The 21902-nt window shown below is 43.0% G+C and overlaps 2 protein-coding genes across 4 annotated transcripts; both read right to left on the bottom strand.

Annotated features, from left to right (window-relative positions):
* Positions 1-200: 200 nt before the first annotated feature.
* Positions 201-13138, bottom strand: sncaip (synuclein, alpha interacting protein). Of its 2 annotated transcripts, XM_088288233.1 has the most exons (15): positions 12360-13138; positions 10462-10541; positions 10071-10143; positions 9650-9940; positions 9198-9433; positions 8920-9130; positions 7154-7410; positions 6103-6282; positions 5917-6030; positions 5724-5849; positions 4383-4552; positions 4199-4252; positions 3169-3840; positions 1713-1747; positions 201-1627 (listed from the first exon to the last, which is right to left on the bottom strand). In XM_088288233.1, the coding sequence occupies exons 2-15, from the start codon at positions 10516-10518 to the stop codon at positions 1614-1616; spliced, it is 2490 nt and encodes an 829-aa protein (XP_088144359.1). In that variant the 5' UTR covers positions 10519-10541; positions 12360-13138; the 3' UTR covers positions 201-1613. The 2 variants fall into 2 exon arrangements, with proteins under 2 accessions (XP_088144359.1, XP_088144351.1); XM_088288225.1 differs by lacking the exons at positions 201-1627; positions 1713-1747 and having other exon boundaries at positions 2492-3840; positions 12360-13137.
* A 211-nt stretch (positions 13139-13349) lies between these two features.
* Positions 13350-20427, bottom strand: lox (lysyl oxidase). Of its 2 annotated transcripts, XM_088288838.1 has the most exons (7): positions 17246-20427; positions 16375-16483; positions 15191-15322; positions 14423-14579; positions 14233-14328; positions 13821-13936; positions 13350-13490 (listed from the first exon to the last, which is right to left on the bottom strand). In XM_088288838.1, the coding sequence occupies exons 1-7, from the start codon at positions 17781-17783 to the stop codon at positions 13484-13486; spliced, it is 1155 nt and encodes a 384-aa protein (XP_088144964.1). In that variant the 5' UTR covers positions 17784-20427; the 3' UTR covers positions 13350-13483. The 2 variants fall into 2 exon arrangements, with proteins under 2 accessions (XP_088144964.1, XP_088144963.1); XM_088288837.1 differs by lacking the exon at positions 13350-13490 and having other exon boundaries at positions 13817-13936.
* Between the last annotated feature and the right edge of the window lie 1475 nt (positions 20428-21902).

The following is a 21902-nucleotide window of genomic DNA, read 5'->3' as shown; positions in this document are numbered from 1 at the left end:
TCACCGCCCCCGCCCTCCACTTCTGGCATTAAGTCCTGTCATCCCAGCACGCCCCCCCAGCGCAGAGCTGTCAATTAAATGTGATTGACTGGCTAACAGCAGCACATAAATACAAAAAAAAAACAACAGACGGGAAAATCTATACGCCCCCCACCCCACACACACACCTTCCCACCCGCCTGTCAAACATAGTCCCGCCCCTTCGCTGAACACGCAACCAATTAGCAGCATTCGAGGCTTCACCCTCAAAACCGAAAGTGTTGTCCAGAAAACAAGCTGCAATTGATCACCTGAGTTAACCCCTGTTAGCATTTAGCATGTGTGGCTAACTGTGCTTAACGCGGAGTTGTCCAAACGTTTTTCACAAAGGGCCACAGAGGAAGAATAGGAAGAAAATCAAAATCAATCTACTATATGTTAAGCTTTTAAACGTATTCCAATGGGGAAAAACAACCTCCGTGAGCTTTATGTTATCGGCGACAAAGGAAAATTTTGACATTGAAATGTGTTAATGTGTGATATTGAAATATTCCATACATGTAGTTTGATCGAACAACAAAATCTAAGTTTGATTTTTGGAAATTTAAAATGTTTAATGTCTTGTCCAATTTAACTTTTTCCTTAAAAAAAATCCAATATCTTGTAAGATTTAACTTTCTAGTACACTACAAGAATGTCTTGTAATATTTTTTTTTTTAATTTCCACATTGAACATTAAAATAGCCAATCATGCATCATTCACCATTAAAAATGAACAATTTTTTCCTGTGTGCTTGAAAATTGATACCCTTCAACATTTTAAACGTTTCCGATAACCTTTTGATGTTTTTCATTCATTTTCAAGTACAGCAGTCAAAACTGGAGCGAAATTTGGATAATCGCAATTTAGCTTGTTAGCATATCATGCTGTGCACATAGCAGTTAGCCACCTACCTATAATTGTATTTCCAAGCAAGCAATTTGTCACATTAGCATGTTTGTAACACAGTTTCTATTTAGCAGCTAGCCACATTAGCATGCTGGGCGAGGCTTTATTGACGTTACGGTCGTGAGGTGATAAGTCGTCGCTGTCATCCTATAGCCGCTGGCCAACAATTATGAAGATGGGCCCTGCTGCTGGATCATAAAGTGAAAACTGAACTCAAATCTTTTTGTGTTCCAAGTGAAAAATGTTTTCACCGTCACAAATCTTTGAAAAGTCCACCGAGACGTTTGCTAAGCCGCTAAAAGCCACGTACTAACAAGATTGATGGCCCAAGTGGGTTGAGCTCTGCGCTCGTTTAAAAGGCGTCAAAAAGGTCCACTTAGCAGACTCAATTGATGATGTCTACCTGGCAAATTGGCCTTTGACGCCATCCCCTGACTGGACCCTCCACTCCCATGGGGGCCCTAATGGTTGCCGGCCTAATGGCGCCCTCTATCATGCGCGAATATGAAACGTGACAATTAGCCAAACGAGTTTGAGCGGGAGGGGACAAAAACAACATGCTAGTTTTCGACATGGACACCTGTGGGGCCTCAAAGGGGGGAGGGCGGATGGTGCACAAGTCAAAGTGATACATTCAACCTCATCGATTGGACAGCACTTACTCGAGACTGGGAGAAACTGTGGGCTAAATGCTAGATGCTAACGTGAGAGAAACAGTTACTAATTACGTTCACGTAAATAATGGGAATGAGTCACCCAATCTAAAGATTCAAATGTTACTTACCAGCGTGATACCAACAATCCCGGTAGTCAAAAAATCTGTAAATAAAACAGAATAAGTCATGAGAAGTAAAAGTAAAGCTTTAATGTGTTTTTGGTAAAAATAATAATGGAAAAAAAGTGCTAAGATTGATTCCGATTTCACCTAATTTACTTGATTTTTAATTTTCTATTGATGAATTAAAAAACTCGTGCGTAACATCTATTCATTTTGTCATACAATCAATGAGCCATGAGCATCAGCGGCATTAATTGGCCCATGTGTCCGAGCGTCCAATCAGATTGCTCTGTTGTCATCGCAGCCATGAGGCAGCATTTGAATGCACTGCTGCCCCCTCGCGGACTGGCGGCCGTGAAGCAATTTTGTAGTGAGTGCGGCATTTACGCAGATGTGCAGGAGGAAGAAGTTGTGTGGAAAAATACATTTAGTGTTTAAAAAAAAAAAAAAAAGTGACATCATGAATGGTGTTGCCATAGCAACAGGTCAGCTTCAACGTAATTTTTCAATTCCAAAGGGGTGACATCATGGAAAAATGTTTCTAAAGCGACGTTAACATGACGGGCTTTTCTTGAAATAGTTGTTTGAAAGAGTATGTCACAAACTGTCAGAACCCAACCTGGTTTAAATGAAATTAAAAATAAGTGATGTCAAGTGACAAGAAAACAATGTTTCTGTAGCGATAGGTCACATCATTGCTTGTTTCTAAAATGGAAACGGCAACCGGTGAAATGACCACCATAGAAAAAAAAGTGTGGCCTTAGATTGCTATTGCACCAACTTGGTTTAAATAAAGTTGTCTCCATGAATAGTGCTGCCAAGGTGGCAAGTCATTTGACAGCCTGCTTCAAATGTTTCAAAAATGTTGACGTCTGGAATAATGTGTTGGCAGGGCAACAGATCAAATGGAAGCCTGGTTTAAAAGGTTTGATCATTGAATTAAATATCGCTATGAATGAAGTCAGCCATAAATTACACACCAAGTGACACCTGGTTTAGATAGTGTTAAAAAGAAGTTGAGTTCATGAATAGTGTTGCCATAGAAGCGTCACAGAATTGTTGTAAATTATTCTTAAAAAAACATAATGCATGAATAGAATTGTTGCCATGTTAAACAAGAGCCTGTTTTAAATAGAGGTTTTAAAATCATGGTTTAAGTGGGACGACTGTTGCGATAGTGACAGTCTTCTTTAAATATATTATTTTAAATGGGGTCCTGAATGCATTGTCATGGCGACAGATCATGTGACAACATGCTCTAAATACAATTGTGTTTAAAAAAGGTGACATCATGAATAAAGAGTGCGATTATAAAAAAAATAAAATAAAAAGTGTTGTTGCCATGGTGACAAAGAGTGTTCACACATTAGTGGTTTTGTTCTTGTTCTTTTGCTGGTTGTGTGCAGTGTTGTGCGTGTTGTTGTTGTTGTTTGCGTTTCCGCTGAGCGTCTCCATGATTGACCTGAGCGCACCGAAGGGCCTCTTGGCTTCCGAGCTTCCTGCGGGAGTTGCCTCCTTGGTGGTGGGTGGCGCCCTGCTAGGCTCCGCCTCCTGGTGCAGGTGCTCATTGAAGGTGACCCTGAGCTTGAGGCTGTGCGCCGTCTTCCTCCGCGACGACGGGGACTTGAGTGCGCTCTTCGGGCTGGTGGCCGCCGCCTTTGGGGGGCTGGTGGCGTCAGGAGTGGCATCCGCGTCGCCCGTGGCGTCCGCCGCCTCGGACGGGCTGAAGGCCACACCGTTAACCGGCTTGGATATCAGCTTCCTGTCAGCCGGGGGGAGATGCTTCCTCATGACCAGATGGAGGTGCTTCGAGGCGGGTTCCTCATCATTGATTAGCAGGTGCGTGGGCCTATCGGGTCTGGGAGGGGCGTCGGAATCTGATTCGCTGAGCGAGCGTTGCATCATCTGTTTCAAACGTGCCAGCTTCTGTTCGCGCTTCTCCGCCGACGCTGGCGCGCGGCTAAGACGCGCACCCTCCCGGCTCAGTCCCCCCGCCGCTGCACCGACCTTGGAGGCATCGCAGGTGTCTTTCCGTAGCCCCGCCTCCTGACGCACCAGCCAATCGCTGTCCCCGGTCGTCCCCTCCACGCTCAGCATCATTTCAGGCGACGCCTCCATGCCGGACGGATGACAGCTGAGGATGAAACACAAACTGCAACACCACAACTACGCATTCCATTGTGTAAATTTGCGTGCACATGTGTGAATGTGTGTTGTGTATGAAAGAAAATCTGTGTGAGTGTAAATGTGTATGAACGTGAAGGGGTGTGTTTGTGTGTGCGTAATTGAATGATTGATAGAGAACGTCTGTGTGTAAACGTGTTTGTGTGTCTGTAAATATAGGTGCATGTGTTATGTGTATAGGAACACGTACGTGTTAGTGCGCGTGTGCGAGCGCGTGTGTATTTGTAAATGTACATGCATGTGTGTGTAAATGTGCATGAGTGTGCGTCTGTGAGTAACTGTTTTGTGTGTGTTTGTGTGTGCGATACCTGGTGTCAAGTTTGTGTAGTTGTTTCTGTAGTGTTGCCTTCTCAGCTGCTTGTCTGCAACACACAAGCACGCACACACGCCAGCACGCACACACGCCCGCATGTACACAACCACTCATTTAGTCAGTAAGCTTTATGCGCTGAGAGCTGAATGTGAGTCACGTTTTTTTCCCCCCGTACTGACTCTGTGAGCTGCTTGGTCAGCTTGACGACTTGCGACGCTAAGGACATGCACGTTTCCACGACGACCAGGTACCGAGCACAAGGGCTGTGACCTTGACGCTCCGCCAGCTGTGAAGGTCGCTCGCCCTGCTGGTTCAACACCGTCACGTTGGAGCCGTACTCCACCAGCGTCTAACAACAACAACAACAACAACAACACACGTGCACACACATCATAGTGTCAAAGTTCAGGTCAGCAAGCAACAAAGCATGTTGTAAAGTCAGAACATTTGTAATTACAACACAGGTGTCAAACTCTGGTCCTCGAGGGCCCCACTCCTGCATATTTTAGATCTTCCCCCGCCTTCAACACACCTGATTCTAATTATCCTGCAGAGGCTGCTGATGAGTTGATCATTTGAATCAGGTGTGTTGGAGCAGGAGAGGGGCCTCCGAGGACTGGAGTTTGAACCCCGTGAAATACGATTGTGCTTCAGACACCCACCGCTAGATGGCAGCCGCAAGCATCAAAATATCAACAATTCAGTGAAAGGACAATAACCAGGTGGTGGCAGAATTGTGCCATTAGGCAGCAGGGCTCTCTAAGTGCAGTCCTCGGGAGCTCCTAATCAGCCTGTTCTATATGTTTCCCTGCTCCAACGCACCTAATTCAAATAATCCACTCATCAGAAAGCTTTGCAGAAGCCTGTTAATAATCCCTCATTTTCTAACAGGTGTGTTAGCGATAGGGAAACATAAAAAACAGGCTCCCGAGGACCGGACTCGGGGACTCCTGCTATCAAGTATATACCCTTGTGTAGCTGCATACATATAATATATGCAGAGATGGGCAAGTACTGATAACAGAGATCAATATCGGACCGATGCTGGCCTTACTTTAAGGCATCAGGTACTAATGAGGCTGCCGATACCAGCCACCAATATTTAAGGCCAGTGGTGCCCTGAAGTCCTCAAGAGCCCCGATCCAGCCTGTTTTAGATATTTCCCTCCTCCAGCAATCCTGCTTCAAATGATCCGCTCATCATAAAGCTCTGAGAAGCCAGATTAGGATTCTGATCATTTGAATGGGCTGTGATGGAAGAGGGAGACACGTCCTTCGGCATTCCTGCTAAAGGCAAAGCCAATCTGACATTTGACATAAGTCCTCGGCAGTTTGACACATCGGCAAATCACCATCTGCATCAGAAAGAAAGGTCTTTGTTGACAATTTTTTTTTTGTCAATGTGTTAAATAATATGTATCATAATAGAGGTATCGGTACTTGGTATCGGTGAGCACTCAAAGAGTGAATACTCGTACTGGTATCAGTTTGACAAAAGAGGTATCGCAAATGCGTCCGCACTTGTATACAGGTGAGGTGTCCATACTGCGCGGCCACGTGTACGCCCGTGTTGCCGTTGTGGTCCACCTCATCCAGAGAGATGGCCTGCTCCTGCATAAACTGAAGCAGCCACAGCAACACCTTTTCCTACAAACACAAACGCACAAATTGGATTTGGAGGGTCACGGGAAGCGAGCGACAGGAAATGTGCAACCTGTCCGTAGCGAGCGGCGTAGTGTATCAAGCTCGGATGTTCTCTGGTGCAGCTCAACTCGGCGATGGCCTCCGTCTCGCTCACCATCCAACGCACACACTCCAGGTGGCCGTTCTACACACGAATACACAAACACTTACAAATACGCACCCATGCGGAAGCACAAGATGGCCGCCCCGGACTGACCTTGACGGCGAGGCCGGCGGGCGTGAGCTGCTGCTGGTTGCGCTCGTTTAGTCCGTCCTCTCCCATGAGAGACGTGAGATGCTGGAGACACTCGGCGTGGCCCTGAGACGCCGACACGTGCAGGAGGTTGTTGCCTGACTCGTCGCGGATCAGCGAAAGGTTGTCGGCGGCCAGGTGAGGCTGACAGAGAAAATTGTTAATGTGAAAGACATGAAGGGAACTTTGGCCAACATTCAACAAAATTGTTAAGACAAACACAATCAAGGCTCGAAATATTTTATTTTCTTAGAAGAGCAGTTTTGCGAATAAATGAGTATGTTTGAGGAGCAACATTCAAATTTTGTGGGGCAATTTTTTTTTGCAGGTTAATCCCAGGGACTTGAAGAAACTGCTTGATTAAATTAAACATGATAATATGATGAAAGAGTAATTGTTTTTCATTTTTATATAATCAAATGTTTTTTTTCTTGTCTTGAAACAAACCTAAAGTGATGTCATGTAATTTTGACAACATTTACTGTCCTTTTTGTGACCTCAAAATCAAAACGCTATTGTGAAAACAAACCAATAACATTTGTACTATTATCAATATTTGCCACCTCTCTTGGCTGACGTACGCTGTAAAGCCACGCATGGATTTTTCATATCCCCGATTTATCAATTTTCATATTGACTCTGAATTCATTCTTTCCTGTAAAAATGTACTGTTTGAGTTCATTAATAACAATAGTTAAAAATGTAATAAATTAATGTCTTTCTAATAAATGTAATCATTATTCCTGTGCAATTCCATATACCTAAATTAAACTTTTGGATGACTTAAACGCTTTTCTTCATTTAGTTCCAGAGCACCATATTAATAAATTAAAAAAAAAATTGAAACTATTCCTTTATGCTTTTTGCTTTGTGTTTCTATTTAAAACCCCCAAGTTTTGTTTCAGCACATCAGATCAAACTGGAAGAGAATGGCTCCATGTCAACATCTTACATTTAAATGCCAGTCCATGAATAGAAAATATTTATATATTATATAAAAATATAAATGTCTCACCAAAAGCGAGATTTGACCTTCCCTGACGATGTTGATGATGTTGTGCTTCTTCTTGCTTTCCTCGTCCGTTTCCGCTCCGCCGCCCCTTCCTCCTCCTCCTGATGCTCCTCCTGCAGCGCTCCACGGCTTGGCAGAATCCTGCTTGGCCAACATGGGAAACAAGACGCCGGCGCCCCCTGCTGGAGGCTCCAGGCCCGGCCTCTGGTTGTGGTTGTGGTTCTGTGATTCGGGATACACCCTGGCTGACAGCAGCTTGTCTGGGTCAATCAAGCACATATTGATTATCATATTGATTATAAGCACGGCAGTATGTATGGCATCTAATGTTGATCCTTCTATTCAACAACTTCTTATAAGTATCTATTGTAGCTCAACATATCGTAATATGTACTATCAACCTATTTCACATGCATTTATTAAAGATCTAATTATATATGACATTCTCTATTGTAGAGGCATCTACACTATCTGTACTCTTAAGCCTCGTCTCCACTGAAAAATCGACCCGTCCCTACTCTATTCTACTTGCTTTTTTTGGTATCTGCTCCTTTGTGGGTCTAAAAAAAAAAAACCCATGTAAAATATTTAATTTTGCAATATTATGGAGGCCAATGGTTAGCACGATGGCCGCACAGTGCAGAGGTTGTGGGTTCGATGGCGGCTACAGCCTTCCTGTGTGGAGTTTGCATGTTCTCCCCGTGCCTGCGTGGGTTTCCTCTGGGTACTCCGGTTTCCTCCCACATTCCAAAAACATGCATGACAGGTTGATTGGACACTCTATATAGTGTGAGCGTGGATGGTTGTTCTTCTCTGTGTGCCCTGCGATTGGCTAGCAACCAGTTCAGGGTATACCCCGCCTACTGCCCGAAGATAGCTGGGATAGGCTCCAGCACCCCCCGCGACCCTTGTGAGGAGAAGCGGTACTGAAAATGGATGGATGATTGGTCATCATCAATGCACAGACGCGCAAACCACCACCTCGGCAAGAGAGCCGCCAGTAACAATGAAAAAGATTCTGATTCTGAAAAATTCTGAGGAAGTGCAAACCGTTTTAGCATTAGTAGCGGACATCACTCGCGAGACGAGGAGGGGCTCCCGTATAGTGGCAGTGGAGACGCACTATTTTTAAGTTTAGAGGTGAGTAGTAGAGTAAAGTAGATACCGTCGGTGGAAGCGAGGCTTAAATCGACTACGATCTATATACAGGTGTGCGGAACAAATGCTGCTGGAGGTGCCGAGGACTAAGCGCAGCCTCAGGGGGGATTGTGCCTTTTCTCTTACCTACCAAATCTAGTGGACACTTGATAGCCATCTACATTGTCATCTCGTCTCGGGTGAGCAAATCTAAATCCTTCATCTATCTAGTTATCTGTTCTCGTAACTATTCTAGATACTTTTGTGTATTTTCTCGATCCACGGTAGGTATTGTAGGTGTGACCACCTCCAGTCCTCGAAGGGCCTTATCCTGCCTGGATGAGATGTTCCCCTCCTCCAACACGCCTGACTCAAATGATCAGGATCATTATCATCTTCCAGATGAGCTGATCATTTCAATCAAGTGTGTTAGAGGAGGGAAACATCGAAAACATGCAGGATAGGGGCCCTTGAGAACCTGAGTTGGTGAGCTCCTTTTATATAACCTATTTATAGCAGGGCCGTGCATTGAAGCTTTATTCCAGTTTTTGTCATAAAGCATAAAAAGTGAAGAGGTTTGAAAGAGGAGACGTGTCCTGACAATTCCTTATTTGACCGCATTTGGTTCTTACCTCCCTCAGGGAAGGAGGAGAGTGACGAGGAGCAGCTGAGCAGCGAGGAGGAAGAGGAGAGCGCCACCTCCTGATGATGATGATGATGATGATGATGAAGATGATGCTGAAAGCCGCCAGAAGACTGAGAGCGAGCAAGGTGATGCAAGTCCGGATCCAGGGACTTGGACTTCCTCAGGTCTGACCACTTCAGGGGAGACAGGACGCACATCTGCAGAAGCAAGAGAAAGCTGGGTACTGATGCTCAAGAGTGCGTGCACACGAGTGCGTGCGTGTACCTGCGAAGCCGCGTTGTTGCCATTGTCGTCCTCCTTGTTGTTTTGCCTCCGTTGTCTCTCCAGCGTGGCTCCACCCACGTTGCCTGCACTCACCAGGCGTTTGTCGGGTGCCCTCGGCAGCGTCGACGTCTGCTGGCCGGATGACTTGATGAATGGCACGTCCAAGATCTCGTCCATGTCCAGGTCGTAGTGCTCCAGCTCCTCCAGGACACCCGGGTTGTCCCCTTGGTTCGCACCTGCGGTTGGAACAAGATATGACTAGTGAGCATATCTCACAGAAATCGTTCAAGAAAAATGACAGTGGTATCTTGACACTCAAAATGTAAAAAATGTTGACAAATTTCTGGCATTTGAGATTACATGTTAGATTTAATATAGCAGAGTTTTGTTCCACATGATATGGTTCGGTTCAAAATTTCCGTGTTTAAATGTTCAATTCTCGTTTCACTTACCTGAACCCGCACCAGCGCCATCCACCATCTTGCCTCTGGTGGCATTAGACGGCAACTTGTGGTCCTTCGCAGTCGGCCTGGCGTCCACTGCAGCTGGCTCCTGGTCGTGATCTTGCTCTGGAACCTTGGCATCCCAGCCTGGAGGTTCCTCTCTGGTCTCGGGGTGATGCTTGAGAGGAGAAACACGCTTCACGGGACGGAACTTATTGTGCGCGTCAGTCACGCCTGTGGGTTTTATTCCCACAACGCCCACGTGGGATGCCACGCTGCGACTCCAGTTGACGGATGGTGCTGAATGGCAAGTAACGAGGAGGATATGAAGAGGAAGTAAGAAGAAATATGTAAGAATAACAGGAAGCTAAATTTAAATCCAGTTCGTGTTTGTTTGCATTAGCCACGTAGCTAACACACTAAATGTTACCAGCTCTCTCCTCCGCCTGAGCATCGTTCCGTCTGGACAATTCCGGAATGTTCTTCAGTGACGAGACGGAATACTGAAACAACAAAACAAGTTGATTAAAAAAGTCAAATAAAAATTACAGCCCGACCGATTAATCAATTTAATCATAAAGTTAAACAAATACTTAAGAACAGAAAATGTCTGAAATGAATCTTTATTCTAAGTGGACCAAAAAAAGAGTAATTGTATTCATTAATTACATTTTAAACTAAATCAGCCAATTAATAGGTGAGTGAAATTTTACTTTGGTCAAATATCGGAAACGGCATCAGCCTCAAAAAATCCTTATGGGTCAGCCCTAATAACAACAGACAACAGTAGGCGTATGTGTACGTGTTTGTATGTCACTGACCACAGCGTCGTCCGAGAAATCAATCTCATCCAAGTCCAAATACTCAGGAACCTCCATCTTCACACCTCATCACCTCCGCCCTGCACACAACATTGTGACACAACAACAACATAACGACAGAATTCATCACAAAAACACAACAAATAACACAAATAGGCATGTTGATTACCAGATTACCGTGGTTTTAAAAAGTCAAGGTTACAATAATACGGGCTGTCACTTGCAAGAGCTCTTCTTTACATTTGTTTGAGGGGACTTTTAAGCAATACACAATCTAAAACCAGCCGCCTTGTTCAAGTTCATTGCCTCCAATTTGCTGTTTTATTTCACTCACTTGTGAGCAGAGAGGGGAGGGGCGAGCAGTTACGCACAAGAGAGGAGGAGGGATGGAGCTAAACGAAAGCGACACTGTGCCAACACGGATGGCTTTTTGCTCTGATTAGTATACATAGTGAACAAAGACAAAAAAATGGTGGCAGTAGGTACTAGTTAGCCCCAAGGACAACATAAGTAGCCCACGGTTCGGTTCTAAAAATAGCTCCCCATGACTTACTAAGAAGAGTTAAAACAGAAGACAAATGATTTTTTTAATTATTTAAACTTAACATGGTACACATTTATTCTGTAACATATGCACAGTTTGTTTGAAAATAAAATAGATTATGTTAAATGGGAGAAAATGCTTTCTATGCAAATATTTTAATCAAGGGAATTTTAGAGCTGTATTTTTAAGATATTTTTACTCATGGTTATCAGCCAGAATATAACATTGGCCCATATCTATACACAATATCATTGTAACGTCAAACTCCACCCCTCACTCTCACAAGAACATGATCCAACAATCACTCCTCATTATCTCTCCACAACAAGACACAACAATTTAACCAGAAATAACAACTCAACAACAAACCACACAACCTGAAACACAACAATGTGACACGAAAACTACAAAATAACAACATGAAATGTAAAAAAAAAAACAAAAAAAAAACAAGGAACAACAGCATCATCACACAAGAACTACATGACAACAGCGTGGCAAAATAATGCAACAAGACCCCAAAAATGCAATTAAAGTCGTGGGCATCTTCATCTTCTTAATGCTATTAGCAAGCACATTCTCCACCTAATCACTAGCAAGTCTGTCACCAGCATCCCCAAGATAATCACTTGCCACATTGTGCTAATCTCTGGTTACCATGCAAAAGTCAATAGCTAAATTATGTTGCATTCACATTCCCGTTAATGTGTGCAACACGACTAAATCAATAAAATCAAAATTGGAATTGTAGCTTTCAAATGAAACAGGCAGCATTAATCTCAATCAAGGGCATTTATCAAAGACAAGACAAAACTAGAAATTAAAGTTTTAGCGTTTTATTTTTTAACGTTGTTGCAGTCCGTCCCTGAAGGCAACACTTGATTTGCCGTGGTACCTTTAGGGGCAGTCTGAAAAGAAATGACTGAATACAGAACAGACAGAAATCTCAATTAAATCAAACATAATCCAACATATCATAACTAAATGATCAGAATTCAAGTTTAGGAGACACACGCGTGCAACATATTTATAGACAAATTTGTTTAGGCGATTGAACTTTAACTAGGATGGGATTTTTTTAGTACGTATTTGCATTCCTATTTGGATTACCGTGTCGTATATAAAGTGATTAAAAAGCGAGCTTCTAGTGCTCTGGTAATCGGCTCAATCGAGGCCAATTTGTAAAGCTAGCATGCTAATTAGCATCCAACAACGGTACGGAATTGCCCCCTCAGCTAGCCTGCTGGCTAACTAGCTAGCCGGACAGCTGGAAAAGGAGACAACTAGGGAAAGTGGAGGTAGAAAGAAAGGAAGACTTTTAGAACGTGCGCAGATGATTAAGTGCATACATTACCTAATTGGACGGGCGGCGTGAGAGTAGAAAAGATAACGGGAAGCTTGAAATGCAAATGTTATGTTTTTTTTCCCCGTTTTTCTTTTTTTCCCCTTTTTGGGGGGGGCTGGCCGATTCTAGCAGCACAAAGACTTTGACATATGTCCTGGCAGAGCGGCTCTGAGAAGAAAGCTCACTCCCCCTTTTTTCCCCTGCACCGTTTACGTTCACTTTCCAAGCAGCGGGTCCAGTGTTAAATTTGATTAAATCAATCTATTTTCACTTCAAAACAGGTCTAGAAGGCATCAAAAATCGAATTGGATGTCACTTTCCACGAGATTGTGACGGGACGTGGTTTTGCTATGGTTGTTGGCTAAACAAAATGTACAATAAAATGTTTTTTCAATCGATTAAAGTAAAAAAAATCAATTACGTGATAATCGAATGAAGTACTCTAGATCGAAAATGAGATCATTTTTTTAAAAACTCGTGTTAACCCGACATGTTAGCGATCGCAGATTGGTCCGAGAGGTGAGCTTCGTTCAAAGAGACGATCTTCGAGGAGGGATTCCGTTAGACAGGTTTATTCCCTTTAGAATAAAAACATCAATTTTTTTAACCGCTTCATCCAAATATGATTTAAAAAAATGTGGAAAAATGTGACTCATTCATTAAAGTAGTGCAAATTTGTGTGGTTCAATGCATGCAATAGCTTAACGTGAATGATCCAAAATTGAATGTGTTTGATATATGACAGTTGGACTCGTGTTCTGCTGTACGTTCACGTTATTATAATTACACTCTTAGCTTCATCCAAGTATAATTACGCAAGTTTATGAAACTATAATTAGACTACATAATAACAGCCTGTCTGCCGAAAAGTCTTTCTGCACTCATTTCACGCAAGCATTCAGCAACAGCGCCTCTTTGTGGTCGTGTGGAAAACAACACTGCCACGAGGAGCAAATCAGACTGCTTTTGTGACGTCGTCACAACCACGGACTCACGATATAGTGCCGTCAAGTTTATTTGATAATGGCATTTAAAATTCTAGTTAAATACAGTACAAGTAAGTGTTTTCTTTATATGAAATCTTCAAGTCAACTGTTGACGTTTGATGGTGGTTTTGCACCCCAGGTTCAATCTCAGCTCCTGGAAGACCAACAAATGAAAGGTTAGCAACTTTTACACTTGTATGGCAGTGAAGATTAAACTTTACTGCGACATATTAAACTCCACTCCAATAGATTATCCTACACAAGATAAAACTATGATAAACTAATGCAGATAAAAAATGAACCAGAAAGGACTAGATTAAACTGGTCTAGCCTACATTTTAACTAAACAACCACATGAAACTAAACAGGATTTAAACACTATACACTGAACGGATTTAGACCAAATAAAACAGATCTATCCAAGATTAAATTAGACTAGGAGAGATTAAAGTGACGGCATTAGAAAGTGTTGTTCCGCCCTTACGATGTGGTCTTGCATGCCGACATGTGAACAGCGTTTCCCGTGTAGTGGACATCACAGTGGACCACGTTGTTGCCAAAATGGGATTCTTGAACTTTCTGTTTGGGGTTGACAGTCACCTGACAAATTAAAAAAAACACAGACTCAACTGTCGTATTGTGTTGCTAATTTCAATAGTTAAAGTTAACATGACATTGATGTACTTCATATAAGATTGACTAAATTTAACATTTTACTATTAATAGTGATTCAGAGTTTAGATTTGATGAAACTGGACTGGACTGATTAAACTGGATTAAAGTGGACAAGACTAAACAGGACCAGATGAAATTTAGCGACTACATTGGATTAGTCGATCAAACTGGTCTAGAAAATGTGAAATAGGACAAAGACAGATTAAAGTCGTACTAGTGACCTTGAGTTTGTATTTCCCGGGCACCACATCAGTGATGTCGATCCACTGACAGTCGATGTCGGCGTTGTACGTGTCATAACAGCCCGGACTCAAACCCTGAACACGCATGCATGGACGCATACGGATGAGCAACATGTCAGACTCCAAGTTGACAAAGAAGACGACGTCATGAGGTGAACGGCGTGTCGACCTGCGTATGTGAGGTGCAGGCGTATCTCCGGTAATATCCCGCGTCACAGGACGTGTCCTCCAGACAGAAGCTGGCCTTGTGTCCTTCCGCCACCGCCTTGTTGGTCTCGGCGTCCACCAGCTCGTACAGGCTGAAATCGTCCATGCTGTGAAAGTGACTGATGCACCAGTTACAACATTACAACATATTCACATTTATTTTACGGTCTCATATACATTTGGTCAGGTAATACTGTAGTACAGAGGTCTCCAAACAGCGGGCTGCGGCCCTGTACCGGTCCCCGAGTCACTTTGGATCGGGCCGCATAGATGAAAGAAAAATAACTTATTATTTGAGGTTAATAATATCGTATTTTGAAAAGTGACAGGCTTCTCTCCGTTCAATTCATCTTTGATGGACTCGTGACTAGTGGTGCAACGGATGATCTTTGACCCGTTTCCTCTGGCGTCGCATCTGTGTGGCATTGCAATCACAGGACTTTTTGAGAACGCAGGAAAAAAGCAAATGTTTGTCAGAAGATCCCACATCCAGCCTTTTTTAAGTGCATCCCTATTCCAACACACCTCATTGAAATGATCAGCTTAATAGCAATGTTTGCAAAAACCTGCTGATTTGAATCAGGTGTATTGCAGTAAGGATGTATCTTAAACAGGTCGGATCAGGGATCTGGAGGACCGGACTTGGGCACGCCTACACTGCACATTCGAGCAGCACTACAAAATGGCGGACACATTAGTAGTGCCCCCTGCTGGCTTTGTGCGATCTTACTTGTGACAGCTGTGCCACTCCCAGGAGTACGGCGCTTTGCTGGGCAGGAAGTCGGCCGTTCCCTGGTTCTTCACACGCTGAGGGAACCTCAGTAGAACTCTCATTTCGTAATCTCCAGCAGACCTCGCAGAACTCAACAAAAACAACAAGGCAAGCGAACAGTTAGCTTGGGATTCAACACTCAAGATATTCGCCAACTGGTAGCATGTACTGCATAAGGCACACAGTTACGTGGGAACTGGGGACTGGACTCATGTAAACCAGATGAAACGAGAATAGAATGTGTTCAAATGGGTGGAGACAAGACTAATAGTGGATTAAAGTGGATTTAGATTGGATTAAAATGTGTTAAATTGAATTAAAGTAGATTAGGACTGGATATTAATGTATATTTAGACTAGTTTCAAACTGGATTCATGAAGTGAATTAAGGTAGATTTTAGAGTGGAATTAAGTGGATTCGTGTAAATTTGGTCTGGATTGAAGTGTATTTAGATTGGTATAAATTGGATTTATCCATCCATCCATTTTCTGATCCACTTCTCATGAGGGTCACGGGCATGCTGGAGCCTCTTCCGTGGATTTATATATGATTAAACTGATTTAGACCGGATTAAAATAGATTTGATACCAGATGAAGTTGATTCAGACTGGATTAAAGACAAAGTAGTTTTGTAAATGATTAAAGTGATTCAGGGTGGAGTAAAGCAGGTTATGGTCTATTGAGGATGGATACAAGTGGATTTAGAATGTGTGAAATTGACTCATACTTTATTAAGTGCATTAAAACATTAAAACCACTTTAAGACTGGAATTAAGTATTACTGGATTCAAGTGGATTCCAACTGTATTAACTTGATTTAACCTCATTCAGACAGGATTGAAGTACGGAAGATTTAAAGTAGATTTAGTGTAATTGAACAGATCTTTAAATTAATTCAAATAGTTTTCGACTAGATAGAAGTAAATTCAGACTGGATTCAATTCATTTAGTTCTGACACAGATTTAAAATTCTTAAACAGATTAAGACCAAATTAAATTAGACTAGAGTTAACCACATTTGGACTGGTTTGAAGGAGATTTGAATTTTATGTAGATTTAGTGGGTTTGAAATGGTTTCAAATTGATGAAAATCAGTTTGAAACTGGATTAAATAGTTTTGTGTTGTGGGTTTTGTGTCTCACGAGGCGAGGCAGTTCTCCTCAGCTGCACAGCGTAGGTTGTACATGGGAATTCTTTGGATGTATGCGCCCACTTGGATGTGGTACGCATCAGGAACCAGATCAGGAAGACCTGTACGCAGTGACATCATCGTTACATAGTGACATCATTCTGTTATTGTGGTACAAAAAATAGCTATTAACTATAATTGTTTTGATAAGACTACATTTATGTCTATTTATGCACATCATCATCATCACAGTTTGGTTCATTTTGAGTCCTGATCCACTGAAGCCTCCGTGTTTTGGTTCAATTGGATTCACTTCCGTTTGACATCAATTCAGTTTGGTTCATTTCGGTGCAGTTCAGGTCAGGTCAGTTCTGGTTAGTTTATTTCAGTGTGGTCCAGTACAATTCACTGATTCTTTCAATTCCACACACCTTAATTCATTTTGGTTAATTTCTAGTTAATTTCACTTTTGAATTGGGTTCAGATCAGTTTCGCTAATTTGGGTTTTCAATTCAATTGAGTTCAATTCAATTTGCCTCCTTTCTCTGTCAGTTCAGTTCTGTTTGGTTCATTACTGATACGACCCAAACTGACCTGAACTCAAAGGAATGGAACTGTGCCAAATTGAGTCAGCTCGGTTGTTGTAAACGAGCCACTCTTCATGAAGACCGTTTGTCGTTACTTAAAGATAGAGCGCTAGCAGCCACTAGGGGGCACATTTGCATGCTACAAAATTGTGGGATGTATATATGCGCAGGTTGATGTCCATAAAAGCTGCAGTTTGCCTCCAAGGGGACTGGATGTGTCTTCCCAGCAAGGATAGTCATTTCGTACAACATTTCAAGTCATAAGGATGAGTTTTATATTGAGAAGACATTTCTCACCGTTCTGGTGGTACCTCGTTCCGTAGCCATGCCAGTGTCGGGTCCATGCCCTAGGTCTGTAATAGGAGTTGTAATAGTTGTAGTACGGGTAGTAGTTGGATGCCTTGTACGGGTTGTACGGGTCGTCTCCGACCATCCTGTCCTCTCTAGAATCTGGTCTTGGTTCTGCACTTGGGTCTACTCTTAGGTCTGATCGTGCTGGAGGTCGCTGACGCGCGACAGCTCGTAACTGCGCGGCGCCATTAGTCGCGGGCACTCGTGGGACAGCTCGGATTGCGGCAGAGGTCTCGTTACCCCCGGCAAGTAGTACCACGCTGCGGCCAGAGGAGCCCCTGCTCCTGCTCCGGGCGGGAGGCTGGTAGCGGGACCCCTGACTCAGGATGCTGAAGACCTGCCCGTTGTGGCGCCAAGTCAACCCCTGCGTCAGCCCCCCTGCCGCCGCCTGTGCCACATGCTGCTTCTGCTGAGCACTGCTTCCACTTCCTGTCAGTAGAGAAGAGCAGAAGAACACAAAGACGGCAACAGGAACGTACTTCATCTTCTACTTGTTTTTCTTCTTGTGCTGCAGATTGCAGTGCGCATGAGGTCTGAAGAGCGCGTGCGTGCGTGCGAGTGCGTGTTGTAGGGGAGGAGTTACCTTTACTTCCATGAAACAAGAAAGCAAGAAAATTCACAATAACTTCAGATAAATCATTATTTTGAATCTAAAGCAGAATTGGGAGTACGTCACATAAGTGCAAGTTAGAATTGTCAGGTTTTTTAAGTCTCGGTAAAGTGAACACAAATGTTTTACATTTTGAGTTTTGTTAACAATTCTAGTAAATTTGAATGATTGGAAAAAAAAATTGCCAACTATGTAAACGGAGACCACTGTGCACTGCCAATCAAATACAACTACTAAAATCAGGAAAATGGATGCTTCTTCATTTAGCAATTCTCTTAAACCAACGTTAAATTGCGAAAATATATCCCATGTTATCTGAGACTCGCCATGCAAGGGATGCTAGCTAGCAGCGAGCTAACAGGTTACGAGGCTCCTTCTGGCAGGCGGGCTCATCCAATGCTTCACCACCTTTCTTGGAAATGTAAGTAACGACAGTGAGCTGTTTTATAAATTGTATAAAAACCAGGCAAAATGTGTTTTCTAGGTGTAGCTAGTTAGCTAGCTGTTCCTTGTGCTAGAAGGAGCAATAATTATTATCGAATTATCGCTCGTGCTAACAAGGCACTCAAGTCTTTATGAAGCCATGCCGGACACCCAAATACATCACTGGGCGCTGTTTTTGCCGTGCCACTCCCAAAAAAAAAAGAAAAAAAAATCAGCAAAATTGAAATGCTGAAAAACAGTTTAAAGACATCGTCACAATTCAGTACTACATCCAGTAGTTTTCAGTCTTTCAACAATTATCTTCAAACAAATTTCCAAATTCATTTGACAGGTCTTGCGGTGTCAGTGGCTTTGGGGGAGAAACTCAACTAAAGTGCGACTCTTTTGTAATCTTGATTGGTATCTGACTGTTAATTGTGTTAATTTATCTTAATCAAGCTTCACAATCCAGTTAATTGATAAAATTGTCACACAAGAAGTGAACAGAGTCCTCCCTAATCAGAACACTAATTGAACTTGACCCAACTAAATGATGCACAAGTAAGAAGCCCACATACAACTAAGATTCCACTACGAGAAAATATAAGCAGCAACAGACGTGGTGTCATCCTTGGTAGTCACATTCCCTCTGAACAAAACACCTGAGTGCTGTAATTCGGATGCATCGCTCCTGTAGTTCAAATACAAATACTTTTTCACGTCAATGCAATGCCGCCTTTTGCGGTTGCACATGTTGTACATGCTACAAGCAACCACTCATGCGAACTGAAGCCGAAGAGTGAAGCAACAGGAGCAGCGGCAGTAAAATCAAGGAGAAAAAAAAGGAGGATCAGGTTTTATACCCAACTTTCCACACACTGTGCACGAATTATCTGTTCTGCCTGGTGTGTAAGGAGTGACTTGATGACGATGATGACGAAGATCTGTTGTCATGGGGTGTGCATGAACAAGAAAAGATGATTGACAGGCCCCCGCAAGGAGAAAAGTGAAAGGAGGTGAAGCGGCCGGATGAAAATTGATCCTCAGATATGTCGCCAAGTAAATTTCCTTTCGTAGGCCTTTTTTTTTTTTTTTAATGAGGGGTGGGTGCAGGTGGGCCTGCCCTTCTCGTCTATGCCTCCACAATCATAGCCCCTGCTGGGAGCACAGGATGCTTTAAAAGAAAAGTTGAAATTGAAGCACTTTCCTCCACCCACTGGCACGCTGTAAAACACACATACGTGCACTCACGCAAACACTTACACGCAAACGCACACACACACACACACAGCCACCCACGTGTTGAACACACACGCCTTCCTGCATACGTGCACGTACGCTGTACCATTTTATATAGCTTGATTGTGCCCAACGATCATCTGTCCACAGTCATCCCATTCTTGTCAGCAGACAACAGTCAAGAAGTAAAGAGAGGAGCATATAAATGGACAAAACTATGCAGATATCGCAGGTTCATAAGAGAGCCCAAAAAGTACTGTCGCATCACTGGTCCAGAAGTGGAAGTGCCACTGTCAACCTCTGAAGAACAGGGCGTCCCTCAACAAAAGGCAAGAGGAAACCGCTCAGGGAAGCGAGAACAAACTCTCCGTAACTCTTGAAGACCTGGAAAAGTCTCTCCAGGTTGCTGGGACTAATGTACACAAGTCCGCAATATCTTTACACACTTGAGACAAGGAAAGGTCTCTTTGTGCGTGTTGCAAAAAGAAGAAGCCATACCCGAACAAACAACATCTCATTCGCAGTATGCTGCCACACATCTGAAAGACACTCCAGCAATGTACGAAAAGAGTAATCTGGTCAGATGAAATAAAAATGGAACTTTTTGGCCTGAACACCAGGAAGTATGTTTGGCGCAAAGCCAACACAGCTGATGATTCGGCTCATTCCATCCCTAGCGTGAAACATGGAGGTGGGAAGATAATGATATGGGGCTGTTTCTCTTCCTCCTGTCCTACTGAGCTGGTCCTTGTACAAGGGATGACGTATCGAGCGACATCCTGGAGGGGAACCTCTTCAAATCTACAAAAAGCCTGAAACTTGGAAGAAAGTTCACCATTCAGCAGGATAATGATCCAAAAACATCTTGAGTGACAAGAAAGACACAGGAAGAAGAAAGTGAAGCTTCTACACTGGCCAAGTCAAAGCCCAGATCTCAACCCAATAGGAAACCTGTGGCGGGATCTGGAGATTGCCGTCCAGCGGTGATGGAGCGGTATTGAAAAGATGAGTGGGTGAAAGTCTCCAATAAACATTGAGCAAAAAGTCATTCCTGGCTCTCCAAAGCGATTGGAGGTGTTATTGCTGCCAAAGGAGCTGCAAGCAAGTCCTGACTAGTTTTTGATATAGTAGTATTTAATACCTTATAGTGTGTTTCAAGAATGTGAGTAGCTAAAACTATAAAAAAAAATAATAATAATTCTCACATGCTTCCTCTATAACGCAGACTCGCTAATCCCCAATGGGTCTCGAACATATCCGTATTGATAAACGCCAGTTCACCGTATCCATAAAAACAATCCAGTATAAGAGAGTCGTGATCATCATAAAACTTCCTGATGGCGTTAACGTTTTACAGTTCATGGGGTGCATTTGTGAGCTAGCGTTGGCCATGAGCAGCACGTGCTCTTAAAGCTGTAAAGTTTAATGAGCATCTGGTGAACATGAAAGGCTCAGTAGCTCGTCCAATAAGAAGCAGGTGTGCAGGGCCGTAATTAGGGGGCCCGGCAGGCGAGTGGGCCAACCCCCCCCGTGTGCGAGGCATGCTAACATCAGACAATAGCTGTGGCGGCTACGTCAATTTGTTACGTGAAGGAAAACTTCTTACGAGCCACGACAGACGATAAAAAACGTGTTTTAAGACGATGGCGTAACAGCCTCAGTAAGCCAATGACATGCAGCTACCATCGCAACAAAAATATGGACAAATAGGAAATAAGGCAAACTGCCAGTGGGCGGGGCCACTCATTTATTTAAAAAGAAAACAAAAAGGGTGGATTACAAAGCATGTGGTGATATATTAAGTGTTCTATGTACAAAAAAAAATGTGGACCACATAACCTAAAGCTGAAAATAGAGAAAACACAGCAAAAAAAAATATATGTGGTGATTGACAGGCAGTCATTCATTCCTCATCACTTCTTGTTGGCATTCACTCGGCGACACGCTCACTGAAGCAAAGCATTCTGGAAGACGGACTTGACTTTAGTGGTTTCTTTGCTTCTTGACATTTAAAATGTAGCCTGGTTCTTGTGAACAAGTCACATCCCCAAACTGCGGTGGAAAACAAACTCGTAAAAAGACAAAAAGAAACAGCAAAAAAATGCTTACAAAAAAAGATAAACACTCGATTTTTTTTCAACGGCGGGATGATTGTAGCGTTTTATGTTAAATGAATGTTTTAACACATTTACTGCAACATGACAAAGATATTTTTAAAAAAAAAGTCACAAAAGAGCTGAAATATCCACTTAGTAAGCAAGCTAGCAGCTGTTTAGCCGCTAAAGCTGAAGCTACTAAGAATGTTTTTTTTTGTAACAAACTCAAGTAGTC

This window comes from Idiotropiscis lumnitzeri, chromosome 1 (assembly GCF_059441095.1).
Source record: "Idiotropiscis lumnitzeri isolate Australia: NSW breed Sydney's pygmy pipehorse chromosome 1, RoL_Ilum_1.0, whole genome shotgun sequence".
Taxonomy (NCBI): domain Eukaryota; kingdom Metazoa; phylum Chordata; class Actinopteri; order Syngnathiformes; family Syngnathidae; genus Idiotropiscis; species Idiotropiscis lumnitzeri.
The sequence above is the reverse complement of the archived record's forward strand: the minus strand, read 5'-3'. Positions and strand labels throughout refer to the sequence as shown.